Source organism: Sorex fumeus, unplaced genomic scaffold, assembly GCF_029834395.1.
Source record: "Sorex fumeus unplaced genomic scaffold, SorFum_2.1 ptg000065l, whole genome shotgun sequence".
NCBI classification, from domain to species: domain Eukaryota; kingdom Metazoa; phylum Chordata; class Mammalia; order Eulipotyphla; family Soricidae; genus Sorex; species Sorex fumeus.
This window is the reverse complement of record NW_026606122.1, coordinates 1,949,057-1,968,645: the sequence shown is the minus strand read 5'-3', so window position 1 is coordinate 1,968,645 and position 19,589 is coordinate 1,949,057. Positions and strand designations below refer to the sequence as shown.

General features: G+C 40.1%; 1 protein-coding gene across 1 annotated transcript in view; it reads right to left on the bottom strand.

Moving 5' to 3' along the window:
• Positions 1-19,589, bottom strand: part of SHROOM4 (shroom family member 4) — a 388,903-nt gene that overhangs the window by 81,449 nt on the left and 287,865 nt on the right. Inside the window, exon 4 of the mRNA XM_056128650.1 lies at positions 15,322-17,770. Within this exon, the coding sequence (XP_055984625.1) occupies positions 15,322-17,770 (2,449 nt within the window). The remainder of the gene's footprint in view (positions 1-15,321; positions 17,771-19,589) is intronic.

Here is a 19,589-nt window from a genome sequence, read left to right as displayed (position 1 = left end):
TGTTTCAGACCACGATGCACTGTGAATAGAAGTGAATCACAGACAGACACGGAGAACCGAATCAAACACCTGGAAATTAAATAACTCAATGCTGAACAACGAGTGGATCAGGAAGGAAGTCAAGGACGAAATCAAAAGATACCTGGAAACAAATGAGAATGAACACATGAGCTACGAAAATCTATGGAATGCAGCTAAAGCCTGGTTAAGGAGAAAATTTATAGCACTGCAAGGATTACTCAGGAAAGACGGGCTCACATAAAGAACTTGCCTTCACAGCCCAAGATCTTAGAGAAAGATTAACAAAAGGGGCCCAAATCAGGCAGAAGGAAAGAGATCCTAAAACTTAGAGCAGAAATCAATGACATGGAAACCAAAGAAACAATCCGAAAGATCAATGAAACCAAGTGCCGGTTCTTCGAGAAAATAAACAAGAGAGATAAACCACTAGAAACACTCACAAATACAGAGAGAGAGAACCCTAGTAACCCGAATGAGAAATGGAAGGGGGGGGTATCAGACCAGAAACCAAAGAAATTCAAAAGATCATCAGAGACTACTTTGAAAGTTGTTATGCCACAAAACAAGAGAACCTAAAAGAAATAATTCCAGGATTCCTATAATCTCCCAAAGCTGAATCAAGAAGATATAGCGTACCTTAAGAGAGCTAATAACATCAAGGAAATTGAAACTTGTAATCAAAAGTCTTCCCAACACCAAACGTCCAGGTCCAGATGTATTCACTAGCGAATTTTTCCAAACATTTAAAGAGGACCTTTTGCCAGTTCTTCTGAAGCCTTTCCAGGAAACTGAAGAAACAGAAACAGTTACAGTTTCTATGAAGATCTTATCTCTCTAATACCAAAAGGCAACAAATATACCACAAGAAAAGAAAACTACAGGCATATATCCCTGATGAACACAGATGCAAATATTCTCAACAAAATACTTGCAAATAGAATGCAACAAATCATTAAAATGATCATACACAATGACCAAGTAGGATTCATCCTGGGGATGCAAGGCTAGCTTAACATTCGGAAATCAATCAAGATTAACCATCATATCAACAAAAAAAAAAGATAAAATCCATATGATCATATCAATAAATGCAGAGAAAGCATTTGAGAAGATCCCACACTCGTTTATGATGAAAAGCCTCGCCAGAATGAGGACAGAGGGGACTTTTCTAAATATAGTTAAAGCCATCTACCACAAGTTTACAGCAAGCATCATCTTCAATGGGGAAAAACTGAGAGATTTCCCCTATGATCAGGGACGAGACAAGGATGCCCACTCTTTGCACTGCTGTTCAATATAATACTGGAAGTACTTGCAATAGCAATTAGGCAAAAAAAAAGATATTAAAGGCATGCAGGTAGAAAAGGAAGAAATCAAGCTCTCACTATTTGCAGATGATATGATACTAAGAGAACCCTATAACCTCCACCAAGAAACTCCTAGAAACAATAGACTTGTATAGTAAAGTTGCAGGCTATAAAAATCAATACACAAAAGTCCATGGTTTTCCTATAAGAAATAGTGAGGGGGAAGAAAGTGACATGAAAAAAAAAACATTCCCGTTCACAACTGTGCCCTAGAAAATCAACCACCTAGGAATTAGCTTTACTAAGTAGGTAAAGGACCTAAAAAACCCTACAAAACACTACTTCAGGAAATAAAAGAGAACACGAGAAAATGGAAAGATATCCCCTGCTCATGGATCGGGAGAATCAACACTGTCAAAAATGGCAATACTTCCTAAAACATTATACAAATTCAGTGTGATCCCTTAACGATACCCATGACATTCTTCAAAGAAATGGAGCAAACACTCCTGAAATTCATATAGAAAAATAAGCCCCCATGAATAGTTAAAGCAATTCTTGGGAAAAAGAAAATCCGAGAAATCAACCTCCCAAACTTTAAACTCTACTACAAAGCAGTAATAATTAAAACAGTCTGGTACTGGAACAAAGGCAGAGCTGCAGAACAATGAAATAGGGTTGAATATACTGACATCACTCCCGAAGCATATGATCATCTAATCTTTGATAAGGGAGCAAGAAATGTAAATTGGAGCAAGGAAAGCCTCTTTAACAAATTTTGCTTGCAAAACTGGACAGCTACATGCAAAAAATGGGCTCAGATCTCTGCCTAACACAATGTACAAAAGTAAGATCAAAATGGAATAAAGACCTCTACTTTAGAGCAGAATCCATGAGGAACATCGAAGACAAGGTTGGTAAAAATCTCCCCAACATTGAAGCTAACGGTGTCTCCAAAGATCACATACCACTGGCCAAGCAAGTAAAAACAGAGATAGAAAAATGGGACCATCTTAATCTAAGAAGCTTCTGCACCTCCAAAGAAACAGTGACCAAAATACAAAGACAGTCTACAGAATGGGAAAAGATATTTGCCCGATAAATATCTAACAGGGGGTTGATATCAAGGATGTACAAATTACTGGTTGAATTCCACAAGAAGAAAACATCCAACCCCATAAAAAAATGCCATGACAAAATGAAAAGAGACTTTCTCAAAGAAGAAATCTGAATGTATAAAAGGCAAATGAGAAAATGCTCTGCATCACTAATCATCAGGGAGATACAGATCAAAACGATCAAAACAACAATGAGATATCATTTCACATCACAGAGACTTGCCCACATCCAAAAAACAAAAGCAACTGGTGTTTGCACGGATTTGGTGAGAAAGGGACCCTGCTTCATTGATGGTGGGAATGCCGAATGGTTCAGCCCTTTTGGGAAACAGTGTGGACGATTCTCAAAAAATTAGAAATTGAGCTCCCATTTGATCCAGCAATACCACTATCCCAGACAGGCAAAAATCTATAGTCAAAGTGACATCTGTACTTGTTTGTTCATTGCGGCACTGTTTACAATAGCTAGAATCTGGAAAAAACCGAGAGCCCAAGAACAGATGACTGGTTAAAGAAACTTTGGTACATTTACACAATGGAGTACTATGTAGTGTAAGAAAAGATGAAGTCATAAAATTTACATACAAGTGGTACTACATGAAAAGTATCTTGCTATGTGAAATGAGTCAGAAAGAGAGGGACAGACATAGAAAGATTGCATTCATCTGGGGAACATAAAGTAATAAAATAAGAGACTAACACAAAAGAATAGCCAAGATAAGTACCAGGAGGTTTACTCCATGGCTTGGAGGCCAGCTGCACACACTAGGGATAAGGCAGCTCAGATAGAGAAGGGAGAACCAAATAAGGGGTGTTGGGAGGATCCTTCCATGATGGGAGTTGCATGCTGAAAGTAGACTCTAGACTGAACATGATTGCCACTCAATGCCTGTTTGGCAAACAACAGCACCCAAAAGGAGAGAGAGAACAAAAGGTAGGATGGGATGGGGTGATGAGTGTTGGGAGGGATACTGGGGTCAGTGATGGTGGAGAATGGGCACTGCTGGAGGGATGGGCACTCAATCATTGTATAACTGAAATCCAAGCACAAAAAATTTGTAAGTCTACAACTGTACCTCATGGTGTTTCACTAATAAAATTTTTTAAAAAATCTTATTCATAAAATTTAAAAAAATAAATAAATAAATCTCACTGGTCTTTCAAGTTCTTTTTCTCCAAAACCATTATCGGTCCCACACAAAGGAGTCTTACTTTTATCCAAGTAGGCCTCCCTTGCTGTTAGTCATACCTATTATCTCTGTAATTTGAGTGAATTGATGTGATCGTACAGAACTTCAGCTTTCTGTCAAATGAAGACTAGGTCATCTTTTGCAATTCTGCAATTATGTGGTAAAGGTAAAGGCCCTCCCGTTGATCGTCGATTTGCTCGAGCGGGCCCAGTAACGTCTTCATTGGAGACTTTGTTGTTACTGTGTTTGGCATATCGAATACTCTCGGTAGCTTGCCGGGCTCTCCAAGAGGGGCGGAGGAATCGAACTCGGTCGGCCATGTTGGCCGCTTGTAAGGTGAACGCCCTACCGCTGTGTGAATAAAATAAAATATGCAGAGAGTGCCTAACATAGCACATGAAATACAGAGACTCTGGATGTCAGAAACTGCAAAAGAGAAGTTTTTTTCTCTAATCCACCAATGTCCCTATACTTGCATGTTAAAGCAGCTATAATCACTTACTTATATTTTAGACTTACCACAGCACCTTGTAAAATATCTTAGTATGAGCTAGGACTTTTTGTCCATGTTCTGTATAGTCCTGTGGAGATTAACAATAAATAGCAATGGCCAAAATACAGTGTTGTTCTAACTCCTAACCTTCTTCTCCCAGTACTAGCCCTGTTTACTTTTCCTGATTGCCTCACACTGATATGATTTGCCTGTGCACTTTAAACCTCTGGCTTGCTGTGAGTCTGGACTGATGTGAGAATGTGTTGCCCCAGTGGATGCCATACCACTATAAGGCATCTTTCTTTACTTGGAGAGGTTCTGGAATTTATAATCACCCCCATAGAAAGGCAATATAGGACAATTTGGAGCTTAGTGTCTGAATATAGATGCCATAGATTCAAATTCTATACCTGCCCTTCATGATGTCACAGACCTTTTGTTAACAAAGCTTGTGATCTCAGGAAAACTATACAAGTTTATCACACACTACTTAATAGTATATTGTGGCAACAGCAGTGATTGTTTTAAGAATTAAATGATTTAATACATATAAAACACCTGAAATAGTATCTGGTTTGCAGTAGACAATCAAATGTAACTTGTAATTATATCATACAATTCCTGGCATTACCAGTTACAAAGTGAGTGACCTTACAGAGCCCCAGCATCCTTAGCTAGAGAGTGTGGTCCTATTCCAAACATGATGGCCTCTTGGTATCTCTACTGCAAACTCTAATGCCCAAAGGGGGGAGAAGATAAAGAGAGGAGAGAGAGACAGAGAGAGAGAGAGCAGGAAAAATGTATGCAGGTTGGGGGTGGGGAGGCAGGAGAGATATGGGGAATACTGGTATACTGGTGGTGGGAAATGTACACTAGTGGCGAGATGGGTGTTGAAACATTGTATCACTGAAACTCGATCATTAAAGCTTTGTAACTGTATGTCATGGTTATTCTATTAAAAATAAATAAGAAAAAAATAAAAAATTAAATTTTGTCATATTATAATTTGTTCATACAATCATTAAGTGAGAAAATATGATACATAACCAATTGACATAAAGTATGAGAGATATACATGTGCACTGAATTTAGTTCTTTTAACAGCATGCAACAGAAAGGAGCTCTGGAATTTCTAAGGACCAAAAGGAGCAAGAACTTAGTCTTCTATTGGAAACCATCACAAATATTTTAGTAATCTTAGCTGGATACCCTAACTCAAACTAAAAGTTTCAAGTGGTAGAGGAAGAAATGGGGACAAAGTAACTTCAAGACAGTCATCCACATGGCTGAAAATCTAGTGGTTAAAAGAGCTGCTTAGTGAGTTTAACAGGAATCCAATGTGTCCCTCCATAAGAGTACAGAAGGAGAGGTATGGCTATGGTATAGGTATAGGCATACTTCAATTCTAATGCCAATTTCTGCAACTTAATGATTTTACTCCAATCCCTTTCAGATGTATTGGTCCTGGACAGACACTTCTGAAGCTCTTAGCTCTCCCCCAAGTGTAATTTCAGTAATTTTCCCATATTGTCTCCCATCACTTTAGAAGACAATAACTTATACACATGCAAGATGAGTACTACATGGCAGTTGCAATTCTAAGGAACACATATATTATATAGTTTAACCCTCACAACCAACACAGTAAGAAGGTGCCATTATTACTTCCATTTTTGTTCAATTGAAAAGTTTAAGAATATGGACCCAAGCAGTTTGATTCTACCATAAGGGACCTTAAGCCATTATTTTATACTTCCTTTTAATTTCTCATCATTACGTAATGAATATTTTCAAAATACAGAAAAATTTAAACAAGTTTACAGTGCACATTCATATACAAGGCACCGAAATTGTATACTACTGTAGTATATTTTCCTTATCAAATATCTGTCTACTTCGCTATCTACCCATCCTTCTAAAATTCTTAATGCATTTCAAACAACTTCTCCCCATAAATTTCAAAACTTAAATGAGATAAACAAATTCTGGGAAAGACAAACTACCAAACCTAACTTAAGAAAAAGCATAATCTGAATTACCCAACATCTGTTAAAGAAACTAAATTTTACATAAAACTCTTTCCGCAAAGGAAAATCTAGGTCCATAGAGCTTCAACGGAGATTTCAACCAAAAGAGATAAAGAAAACCAATTCTACAGAAACTTTTCTAAATATAGAAGAGGAAGTATTGCCTTCTAACTCAAAAACCAGAATATTGACATGCAAAATGAAGGCATTAGGAGAAAATCTTAGATTAAAATCCTTGAGAAACACAGACAGAAGTCTATTTATTCCTTATAGAGTAGCTGTTTTAGAACTCAACATAAAATAGAAGAGTATGCACTCTTTTGTATAAAGTTTCTTTCAGCCCCAAGGATTTTTATTCAAATTATACATATAAAAATTTCTTGGGCCCCTTCCTGGCCAAGACCACTGTGGAATCCCTGGCCAGGAAAACCCCAGAAACCCCAAGAGCAACAGAAGTGAATTCCAAACCTCTCGCAGGCGCTGAAGCAATCTGCCACTCACTGCAGTGGTGAGGCAGCTGGTGGGGGTTCTGGCAATTGGACCTGGGACCCTGAAAGTCCCCTTCCCGGTCAAGATCTCTATGGAGCACTAGTCCGGGGAAACCCCACGAGCCCTAGGAGCACCCAAAGTGAGCTCAAAACCCTGCTCAGGCATTGAAGCGACCTGCTGCTACCTGCACAGGAAAAGTGGCTAGTGGGCGTGGCCTCCAGGGCAGCAGCTGCTCATGAGGCCGCAGATATTTTTCCTTTTCCCAGATTTTTGGACTCACAGTGCAGCCTCCACTACCTAATTCTGAAGAGGACACCCTAGCTATCCCAATCACATTAAGCCAGTAGTCCACTATGCTAGTCCAATCAAAATACTCACCCCAAACACCAAAATAACAGTTAACACAAAGAATTAAACAATCCCAATGAAAAAGAACACATACTCTGAAGCTACACTAGTGGCTCCACATAAGGCACAGAGGAGCACCGAACAGGTAGTATTCGTAAAGGGGAAAAAAGAAACCACCATCGACCGAGCCCATCAAGAATGCTCCCTTGCAGTGAGAGGTGGTCACTGATAGTGAACTGAAGTGACCCACTACCTTATTACCACAGACACATGAAGGAACAGCACAGATCCACGCACCGTTGGAGGAATGAATGAAGAAAAGAGCCCTGAAGCCTCATCAGGAAATTTCAACAAATATAATCACTCAGACAAAGAATTCAAAGATGAAATGTTGAGGATGTTCAACGAACTCAAAGAAAAGGTGCAACAGACATCCAGGAAATTAAAGGAGGTCATGAAAGAAACCGTGGAACAGAGAACCAAGAAAATACAGGAAGAAATGAGAGCAGAAATGAGAAATGAGGGCAGAAAGTTACAAACAGAAGTGTCACTAATAAAGGATTTGTGGATGAAATAAAAAACTCAGTTGGGAAAAGATCTCAAAATAGCTCTAGGGTCAATCAAAGACCTAGGGGATGAACTCAAGATGAACAACATAAGAATCATCAGAGTACCAGAAGGACAGAGAGGCAATCCCAATGACAAATCAACAGTTAAAGATATCATTGCTGAGATATTCCCAGAACTAGAGAATGCAGGCATCCAGATCCAAGGAGCCCAAAGGGTACCAGCTAAAAGAGACCCTAATAAAAGACTCTAAGACATATCCTAATCAGAATGATGGATACCATGGATAGAGACACAATACTGTAAGCAGCAAGGTTAAAGAAGGAAATCACACAAAAAGGAGCACCCCATAGATTTACAGCAGACTTATCAGAGGAAACCTTCCACGACCGAAGACAATGGTAGGATATAGTGAAAAAGTTCAATGAAATGAACGCCTCACCAAGAATACTTTATCTGGCTAAACTCTAACTCAAACTCGAAGGAACAATACACTATTTCACGGAAAAACAACAACTCAGGAATGTCATAGACTCAAAACCAAACTTAAAAGAAGGACTAAAGGGGCTACTGTGAGACAAGAAAAACATCTACAAGCACAACAAACCTCTACAGAAAGATGGCATAAAACCCCATGACAATAATCTCTCTTAATGCACCAATTAAGAGATACAGAGTTGCAAAATGAATTAAAAAAAAAAACTTCAACCCAACATTCTTCTGCCTACAAGAAACACATCTGAACAGTCAGAGCAAACACAGACTCAAAGACAAAGGATGAAAAGAATCCTTCAAGCAAACAACTCCTTCAAAAAAGCTGGGGTATCAAACTAAGAAGCTTCTGCACTTCAAAACAAAAAGTGATCAAAAAACAGAAAGAGCCCACAGAATGGGAAAGAATATTTACCCAATACTCATCTGATAAGGGATTAATATCCAGGAAATACAAGACACTAGTAGAATTGTACAAGACAAAAACCTCCAACCCCACCAAAAAATGGGGAGAAGAAATGAAGTTTCTTCAAAAAAGAAATACAAATAACCAAAAGGCACATGAAAAAATGCTCCACATAGCTAGCCATGAGGGAGATGCAAATCAAAACAACAATGAGATATCATCTCATACCACAGAGACTGGAACACATTCAAATGAACAAAAGCAACTGGTGCTGGTATGGATGTGGGAGAAAAGGAACACTCTTTTACTGTTAGTTGGAATGCCCACTAGTCCAGCCTTTCTGGAAAACAATATGAACAGTCCTTCAAAAATAGAAATTGAGCTTCCATATGATGCCGCAATACCACTTCTGTGACTATATCCTGAGGATGCAAAAAAGCACAGCAGAAATGACTGTCACTGTCATTGTCCTCCCATTGTTCATCGATTTTGCTCAAGCGGGCCCAGTAATGTCTCCATTTTGAGACTTGTTGTTACTGTGTTTGGCATATTGAATACGTCACGGGTAGCTTGCCAGGCTTTGCCGTGTGGGTGAGATACTCTTGGTAGCTGGCCGGGCTCCCCGAGAGGGGCGGACGAATCGAACCTGGCTCAGCCGGGCTGCCTGTGCACAAGGCAAACACCCTACCACTGCGCTATCGCTCCAGCCCCAGTAGAAATGACATCTGTACCTATATGTTCATTGCAGCACTGTTGACAATATCCAAAATCTGGAAACAACTGAAGTGCCTTAGAACAGATAACTGGTTAAAGAAACTTTGGTACATGTACACAATGGAATACTATGCAGCTGTCAGGAGAGATGAAGTCATGAACTTAGCTTATACATATATAGACATGGAGAGTATCATGCTAAGTGAAATAAGTCAGAAATAGAGGTAAAGATATAGAAAGACTGCACTCATTTGTGGAGTATAAAACAACATAACGTGAGCTGACACTTAAGGACAGTAGATAAATGGGACAGATAGATTGCTCCATAGCTGGAAGCCTGACTTATGAGCAAAGGGGAGAAGGCAACTGGAATAGAGAAGGGATCACTAAGAAAATTAGGGCTGGAGGAGTTTGTTAGGATGGGAGATGTGTATAGAAAGTAGATAAAGGACCAAATATGATAACCTCTCAGGGTCTGTATTGCAAACAATAATGCCCAAAAGTAGAAAGAGATTATGGGGAATCATGTCTGCCATGGAGTCAGGGGGAGGGTGGGAAAGGTGGGGTATACCGGGGATATTGGTGGTGGGGAATGTGCAGTTGTGGAGGGATGGTTGTTTGATCATTGTGTGATTGTAACCCAAACATGAAAGCTTGTAACTATCTCACGGTGATTCAATAAAATTAAAAGAAAAAAGCTGGGTTGGCAATACTAATATCTGACAACATAGATTTCAAGTGGAAATAATTACAAAGGACTGCAGGTGATTTTTTAATAATAAGGGGGCATGTAAAACAGGAAAAAATCACACTCCTAAGCATATATGCACCCAATGAGGGATCAGCTAAATACTTAAAACAACTGCTAATAACTTCAAGTAGGACATTGGTAGCAACACAATAGTAGTCAGTGACTTCAACGCCACCCTGTCTCCTCTTGATAGATCAACTGAACAAAAACTCAGAAAGGAAGTACTGTCCTTGAATGAAGAAATGGAAGAGAGAGGGCTAACTGATATAGAGCCTTTCATCCCCCAAAAGCCATATACACATTCTTTTCCAGTGCACATAAAACATATTCCAAGATAGACCATGGACTGGGCCACAAAAACATACCTCAACAGAATCAGAAGTATAGAAATTGTATCAATTCTTTTTTCAGACCACGATGCACTGAATATAGAAGTTAATCACACACAGGAACAGAAAACCAAATGAAACACCTGGAAATTAAATAACCCAATGTTGAACAATGAGTAAGTCAGAGAGGAAATCAAGGAACAAATAAAAATATACCTAGAAGCAAATGAGAATGAAGACACAAGCTACCAGAACTTGTGGGATACAGTTAAAGCAGTGTTGAGAGGAAATTTATAGCTCTACAAGGATTTCTCAGGAAGAAAGAGAGGGCCCACATAAATAACATGACTCCACAGCTCAAGATCTTAGAAAATTCCAACTAAAGGAGCTCAAACAAGGCAGGAGAAAAATAATAAAAATTAGAGCAGAAATTAACAACATGGAAACCTGAAAAACTATCCAAAAGATCAATGAAACCAAGAGATGGTTCTTTGAGAAAATACACACGATTGATAAGACACACAAAGAGAGGGAGAAAACCCTAATAAACCTAATCAGAAATGAAAAGGGGGGCATCACAATAGAAACCAAAGATATTCAAAAGATCATCAGAGATTACATTGAAAGTCTATACGCCACGAAACAAGAGAACCTAGAAAATGGATACTTTTCTGGATTTCTATAACCTCCCAATGATGAGCCAAGAAGATCTGGAATAACTCAATAGACCTACCACCATCAAGAAAATAAAAACAGTAATTAAAAATCGTCCCCAAAACAAAAGCCCAGGTCCAGATTGATTCACTGCTGAATTCTTCCAAACATTTGAAGAGGACATACTGCCAGTCCTTTTCAAGCTTTTCCTGGAAATTGAAGAAACAGAAACTCTCCTAAATAGTTTCTATGAGCACATATCACCCTAATACCAAAAGCAAACAGAGACACCACTATAAAAGTAAATTACAGGCAAATATCCCTAATGAATACAGATGCATAACTTCTCAACAAATATTAGCAAATATAACCCAGCAATTCATTAAAAAAGTTATAAACCACAACCAAGTGAGATTCATGCCAGGGATGCAAGAATGGTTTAACATTTGCAAGTTAAGCAACACAATCCATCATATCAATAAAAGAAAAGAAAAAACATATGATCATATCAATAGATGCAGAGAAAGTATTTGACAAGATCAAGCACCCATCTATGATGAAAACTCTCACCAAAATGGGAACTGAAGGAACTTTTCTCAAAATAGTCAAAGCCATCTAACACAAGACTATGGAACATTATACTCAATGGGACAAAACTAAGAGCCTTCCCTCTTAGATTAGGGACAAGACAAGGATGCCCACTCTCACCACTACGATTCAATATTGTACTCGAAGTACTTGTCATAACAGACAAGAAAAAGACATTAAGGGCATCCAAATAAGAAAGAAAGAAATCAAACTCTCACATTTTGCAGATAACATGATACTATATTTAGAGAATCCTAAAGCCTCTACAAAGAAACTCCTAGAAACATTAAACTTCTCTAGTAAAGTCACTGGCTATAAAATATATACCAAAAGTCAATGGCTTTTCATTGTAAATAACAAGAGAGAAGAAAGTGATATGAAAATCAGCTTAACTAAGGAGGTAAAGGAGGTGTACAAAGAAAACTACAAAATACTACTTCAGGAAATAAAAGAGGACACAAAGAAATGGAAAAATATCCACTGTTCATGGATTGGGAGAATTAATATTGTCAAAATGGAAATACTCCCCAAAGCATTAGATAGATTCAATGTGATTCCTATCAGGTACCCATGACATTCTTCAAAGAAATTTATTAAACACTCCTGAAATTTATATGGAACAACAATCACACACAAATAGTTAAAGCAATTCTCGGGCAAAAAAAATATGGAGGGCATCACCTTCCCCAACTTCAAACTGTACAACAAAGCAGTGATAATTAAAACGGCATGGTGTTGGAACAAAAGCAGGTCCGCAGACCCATGGAATAGGGTTGAACATCCTTACACATACCCTCCAATATATGAGCATATAACCTTTGATAAGGGAGCAACAGATGCGAAGTGTAGCAAGGAAAGTCTCTTTAACAAATGGTGCTGGGAAAACTGGACAGATACATGCAAAAAATGGGCTCAGACCTCTAACTAACATCATTCACAAAAGTCAGATCAAATTGGATTAAAGACCTCAACATCAGACCAGAATCTATAAGGTACATTGAAGAAAAGGTTGGCAAAACCCTCTATGACATTGAAGCTAAAGGTATCTTTAAGGACTAAATGCCATTGGCCAACCAAGTGGAAACAGAGATAAACAAATGGGATTATCTTAAACTAAGAAGTTTCTTTACCTCAAAAGAAACAGTGAACAGAATACAAAGAGAGTCTACAGAATGGGAAAGAATATTCACCCAATACCCCTCCAGTAAGTGTTTAATATCATGAATATACAACACACTGGTTGAACTCTGCAAGAAGAAAACATTCAGTCACATCAGAAAATGGGGCAATGAAAAATGAACAGAAATTTTCTCAAAAAGAAATCCAAATGGCCAAACAACATATGAAAAATTGTTCTTCATCATGAGGGAGATGCAGATCAAAATAATTATAAGATATGATCTCACACCACAGAGACTGGCAAACATCCAGTAGAACAAAAACAACTGTTGTTGGCGTGGATGTCGGGGAGAAAGGGACTCTCCCTCAATGCTGGTGGGAATACCGACTGGTCCAGCCTTTATGGAAAACAATATGGACTTTCTCAAAACACTAGAAATCAAGCTTTCATTTAACCCAGCAATATCACTTTTGGGAATATATCTCAGAGATGCAAAAACATACAGTAGAAATGACATATGCACTTGTATGTTTCTTGCAGCGCTATTTATAATGGCTAGAATCTGGAAAAAAACCGAATGCCCAAGAACAGAGGACTGGTTAAAGAAACTTTTGTATAGATGCACAATGGAATACTATGCTATGGAATACTCTATTATGGAATACATTTTTTAGAAAAATGCAGTCATGAAATTTGCATATAAGTGGATCAACATGGAGAGTATCATGCTAAGTGAAATGAGTCAGAAAGAGAGGGACAGACATAAAAGGACTGCACTCATTTGTGGAATACAAAGTACCATAATAGGAGACTAACGCAGTTAAAATAAGGGTCATGAGGACTGCCCCATAGCTTGATAGCGATTTCATGCACTGGGGGGGAAAGGTAGCTGGGATGGAGAGAGGAGCAATAAATAAATGATGGTTGGAGGGATCGCTCAGGATAGTAGATGCATGTTGAAAGTAGACTATGGATCAAACATGATGGCTGCTTGTTACCTTTATTGCAGCCCATAACACCCAAAAGTACAGAGAAAGTAAGAGGGATTGTGCCTGCCACAGAGTCAGGAGTTGTGAAGTGGTCGTGGTGGGTGGAGGGATACTGGGAACATTGGGGGTAGAGAATGAACACTGGTGGAGGGATGGGTATTAGAATATTGTTTGACTGAAACACAAAAATTCATCATGAAAGTCTGTAACTATATCTTCTGATGAGTCATTAAAATAAAAAAAAAATATCGGATCATAGAGAAAGTACAGCAGGTAAGGTACTTACACATAGCCGACCTGGGTTTGATGTCCGGCATGCCATATGGTTCCCCTTACCTGCCAGGAGTAATCCCTGAACAAAGAACCAGGAATAAGCCCTGAGCACTGCCAGGTATGACCCCAAAATCAAAACACATATATATATATGCGTATATATTATTTATATATAAATATATAAAATATATATATATTTTTATATTTCATAATTAAGTCATTTTGAAGTGTCTACCTATACATCAGTTTGGGTAGGGAATTAATTTTTCTTGTTTGAGAGCTTCAGCCAAAAGGTGGTGTTGGGTTTGGGGTATGTTGCAGTGGTAGGGCACTTTCCTTGTTTGTTTGAAGGCCTGAGTTAGATTTCCAGCACCTTATGATCCAGTGCTGCCAGGAGCAACTCCTGAGTACTAAACTGGGAGTAGCAAACCCCAGAACTACCAGATGTGGTTCAAAACAAAAATAAACAATAATGGATGTGCTAGGGAAGTCATTGGGAATGAATTTGGTTGTGAACTGGGAAGGCCAGAGGCAGGTCTCAGAAGAGAACCCTGGAATACGATGGTGGCTTATGTTAGAAAATAGGCAATATCCAGGATGCAACACCAACCAGTTTAGCCTGGGTATCTGACATAGATGGGTGGCAGGGGATTTATCCTTTACATTCCTGAGAAGTAAGACCTCTGAAAACAAAGCCTAAGGAGTATATCTGCAGACCTCGCAGCTCCAAATAATTTTTAAGCAGGAAATAAGGAGGAATAAGGACTACTGTACAACCAAGTCCTGGGCTGATCTACATACAAGCAGTCTCATTTGCACCTCACAACCTATCTATTAGGCAGACATTATTTTACTAGACTAAAAAGAGATGAGGTAAAATTTCTTAGTACTGACATTCTTAGTACTGACCAATTTTTAGGTAAATATTATATATCCACTCAATGCCTCTTTTGCAAAGCACAGCACCCAAAAGGAGAGAGAGAACAAAGGGGAATGCCCTGCCACAGAGGCAGGGTTGGATGGGGGGGGTGGGAGGGATACTGGGATCAGTGGTGGTGGAGAATGGGCACTGGTGGAGGGATGGGCATTTGATCATTGTATAACTGAAACCCAAGCACAAAAATTTGTAAATATACAACTGTACCTCATGGTGTTTCACTAATAAAAATAAAAAAATTATCTATCTTTTCCTTTTAAAAACATTAAACTATAAATTTTGTTGACTGACTTGTTTAGCCTCACTTGGATATCAATTATACAGATGGGATATAAATCCCATTTCTGTCCATTTTGTGAAGCAAAGATTATTTTACTCTAATTCCAAATATTACATAACTACAATTTTGGTGGCTGAATGTTAATTATAAGTGTTTTATTTATAAAAGGTTTACCTCTCATTCTCCTTACAAAACGAAGGTTATCTACTGCAAGAACCAAGTCCTCACCTGCACTGTTGGTTTCCTGGATTTCCAAGTGTTTCCAGGTACCAAGCTGTCATCCTTCAGAGTACTTTGCTGGACATTATGATACCAAGCTGAACACTGGATACATTGGTGGAGGTGGCACCGGCAGTTGTAGTAATTCGGCACATTTCTCTTTCTCAAAGCAGGGCAGATTTCTCCAGAACAATAAATGCAAGAATCATGGATTACAGCTCCCTGGGCACTGCAGGAGTAAGAACATGTCCTGTGGCAGTCAAAATCACCACAGTGTAGTGGCTTACAACACATGGATTGTTCTAGTCCTTTTGTGGCAAAACATTCTGAGTAAGTGGCAGTTTCTGACTGAAGAGGTGACATGGAATGGTACTGTTCTGCAGTATGATAAGGTTGGTCTTTGGGATGATATGATTGGTCTATGGGGAATTGCCTCAATTCCCTATAGCTCAAACTCATTGGCTGGAATTTTTGGTCCATATGTTTTCGTCTTTGGGCAAAAGTCTTGTTGCTATGTGTGGTTAACCCTGGCAAGTGAGATGTAGATAAGGATTTGCTACTTTCTTCAAAAAACTTCCTTCTCTCTGCAAAAGGTAAGAGGATGGCTTCCTCTACAGTTTGGCCAGTAGAAGCCTTCAGTTCTTTGTCACCTGGGCTGGCAGGGCCTTCCATGGTGAGTGAAACTTGTGGCTGAAGACTGTGCTCTGAAGACCATCTCCAATGACTTTCAAGAACTCTACCACGATCATTTATTTTTTCTGAGTCAGAAAAAGACATTTCAGATGTTTTCCAACAGGTATTTAGACACAATGAGTTCTGGCTAGGTCTCTGGCAGGGGCTTATTCGCTCTTCCAAATTCATCCTTGATTCAGGGCTCTCAGGTGTTTGGCTGAGGCACTCTGAAGACATAGTCCTGAGTATCATGTTCTTGTTGAATGGCTTGTCTCTAGGGCTAGGTGATTTTTTATATGACGATAGGAAGGATGAGTTAGAGGCAGAAAGTGGAGGACTTTCTGGTGGCTCCTCAGTCTCTTCTACTGGCTCTTTACTGTCACAAAGCAAAGGACTCTTGCTTTTCTGGAGCTGGGCCTTCCGTCTCTGAATTTCATTACGCAGATTGGTCGCAAAGCGCTCACTTTTCCGCCGGTTTTGGATTGAGCGGCCCCGCTTACCCCCTATTCGACCACACTCCTTGGGTTCATTGTCCTCCTTTTCAATGGTCTCTCTGCTGGCGGCTACTTTAGTGGTTGAAGAACAATCCATCATTTGTTGAACAAGGGAGCCAGAAGCAGAGGAATGCTGCTTAGTCAATTGACTTCCTCCTCTGCTTACTCTATTTGGGTCAAGTAAAGCTTTGTCCAAAGGGTGCCCATATACCTCTCCCTGTGTGGAACTGCTTGGGCTCTGACATCCTGAACCCAAAGAACTATCATCCACTGATCTGGTCTTTCGCTCATTGATGAGCTGCTCCTCAGGGGGGCAGGGACTTTTGTTCCCTGTGTGGCTGCTATGTAAAGGAGAAAGAGTCCACTCATGCACATCCTGTGCAGCTGAGAGCTCCATCCCCTTGCTATCCCGGGAATCAAGGTGTACTCGCTGCAAGTGGGTTGCCAGCAGCTGCTCTGGGGCACTATGGCGATGCCCTGTTGCTCCTGTGAGATGTGGAAGGCTGCTGAAAGAAGCCTTTCTTAGTTCAGCTGAAATCCTGTTGAGTGGACTGGAGTCCAGGCTGGAAGTTTGGTCATATACATTGGGGCATCCAACATCTGCAGTGGAGGCTTCCATTGTTAGATGCTCACAAACCTTCTGGATGGATTCAGGAGGTTGGCTGAGTTCACAGTTCAGATGGCCTTCAATTGTCACTTGATCTGGCCGACTGAGACAGCAAAAGCTGTTAGGATTCCTTGGGGAGAGCACAGCTTCTAGAGTTGCTTTCTCCTTTTGCTGCAAAGAGTCTACAGGCTCAGTAACCCTGCACTGTTCTCCATTAAGGAGCTGGGCTCTGGAAGCTTGAAGACTGTCTCGCCTCACTGGAGGTTGTGGTGGGCCCTTGGTTGTCTTGGAAAGACCCAAGTGATGATCTTCCTGTGGGCAAGATGACATCAGGGAGTTGGGAGCAAAGTGGCCCCCACTGGTGCGCCGGCTACCTCCTGAAGTCTCAGTCACATTAGGCCTGCCACTGGGGGCCTTAATTGGCCCTGAGCCTTGCATGATGCTGTCTGTAGAGGCTGGCTCCTCTGGCCTGAGGGAAAGGGCATAGTCAGAGGCATTTGAGCTGGCAGAGAAGGAGCTGTAGGCTGAGTCACGCTGGTTGGGGTACACGTTCTGGTCAATGGGCAAGAGGTGGCCCTCATAGGTGGCTTGGCCTGGTTGCTCCAGGCTCTCCATGCTGCCAATGGAGCTGCTTTTCTCAGTGCTGCAGTGCCGAGAGAGTGGACACCACTGCACACACACGTCACTACAAGATACAGGGCATACTGGTTAGTGAGCCAAGTTACTAGATCCCCTTCCCACTTTGGCCAGCCCTACCATGGGAGAAGAAAGGATAGCCCAGTGACATCCTTGCTGTAGATGAGAAAAGAAAAGGCAGGAGATTAGGTAAGAATTCTGGAAGGTAAGTAGGAAGGCATGAGAGCAGGAGGGAAGGCAAGAAGGAAGGAAAGAAGGAATAGAGGATTGAAGGGAGGGAAGAAAACAGTGAAAGAGATAGGCACTGAGTTCCCACAGTGACTTAGAAAAATGGGAGATAAGAACACAAGAGGAAGAATTGGTTAAGATCCTAAAGATAAATGTGTGGGGCTCCAATGGGTTTATGCTTTGTTTCCCTGCTGTCAGTGAGTCTAGAATTGCTTCTTGCCTATCTTCTGTTCCCAGGGAGTCAGGACATAGCTCTCTGCCAAAAAAGGCAATCACAGACTATTTAAGCATTAAGGAGGGATTATAAAGGGCTGATTCAGTTTCAGCCAGACCATTTTATGAATTAGTGGTTTTCTAATATGACTTCATCAGAATCAGATTGTGGGATTGTAACAGCACAGGTTACCAGACCTTATCCCTAGAAATTTAGACTTGGGCTATTTCTGAAATTTCTGAACTTGTAACAGGTTCCCAGGTGGTGGGGTGCTGTTGGTCCAGGGTTTTACACATAGCCACTGGTACAAAGCAAGCTTGGCAAAGTAAAACAATTTTGAAGTGAATATATTCTTAAATAACTCAGCTCTAGCTTGTGGTACATATACAGCTAGAATTTAGATGGCCTCTTCTTTTTTCTTGATAGTAATAATCTTACCATTTATGGAGAACCTAGTGTGCCAGAAATTTTACAGTGTCTTATTTTAAACTGAAAGGGAAAGATTATTATCTCTACATTAAAATGGTGAAAACTGCAGCTTTGGGTTTTCTTTGGGCTCCTTCCTATGTGTTCACGCATCACTCCTGATGGGCTTGGGGGACCATACGAGGTGCCAGGGATCACGCCCAGATCTGCTGCAAGCAAGGCAAATGCCCTACCCACTGTGCTATTGGTCTGGCCTTGAAAACTGCAGCTTTGAAAGGAAAAAGTCAGCTGACAGGCTGACAGAGCTGCTAAACTCAAGTCTTTGTGAGTCCAATATCTTTAGCTCTTCTTATACACCATCTATTAAATAATAATAATAGCAATGTCAACATCAGAGGTGAAAAATAGGAGGTGAAATTAGATCACAAATATAAAGCTTTCGTCATAGTTCATACACATAGTAAAGGTTCAATTTCTGGTTGTTGCTGCTCTCAATTGCTATTTTCACTGACAACTTTTAATTTCCTCCCTACCATGCAGGGACTCTAATAGTCCCTGCCTGTCCATGTCACTCTTGTGCCCTACAATAAAGGCAAACCAGGGAAACCAAATAAAGAATTAAGATTAGATACAATTCTAATTTTTCAGAACCATTTCCCACAGAGCAAAACAGACTGAGCCAATTCATGCCAGTAATTCCTTATGACTAGAACCCTGGAGGTTGTTAGACTGTTCTTAGAATGCTTTTCACAGTTCAGAAAGCCAAACACAAGTAGTAACAGGAGCCTATGGGTCCCTGAGGTCAGTCTCCCCTAATTTTTGTTCTCTTCCTTTCTTTTGCTTCCTTGACCTCTGGGCTAAGAATACATCAAATCTTTACTGGCAAGAGGATCTGTTACACACCCTTCCTGCTGAGAACAACCACGCCTCTGCTCAAACAGAGCCAAACTCAAATATATTTCTTTGTATTCTTCTAGAACAAAACTGCCTCTGCCCCAAG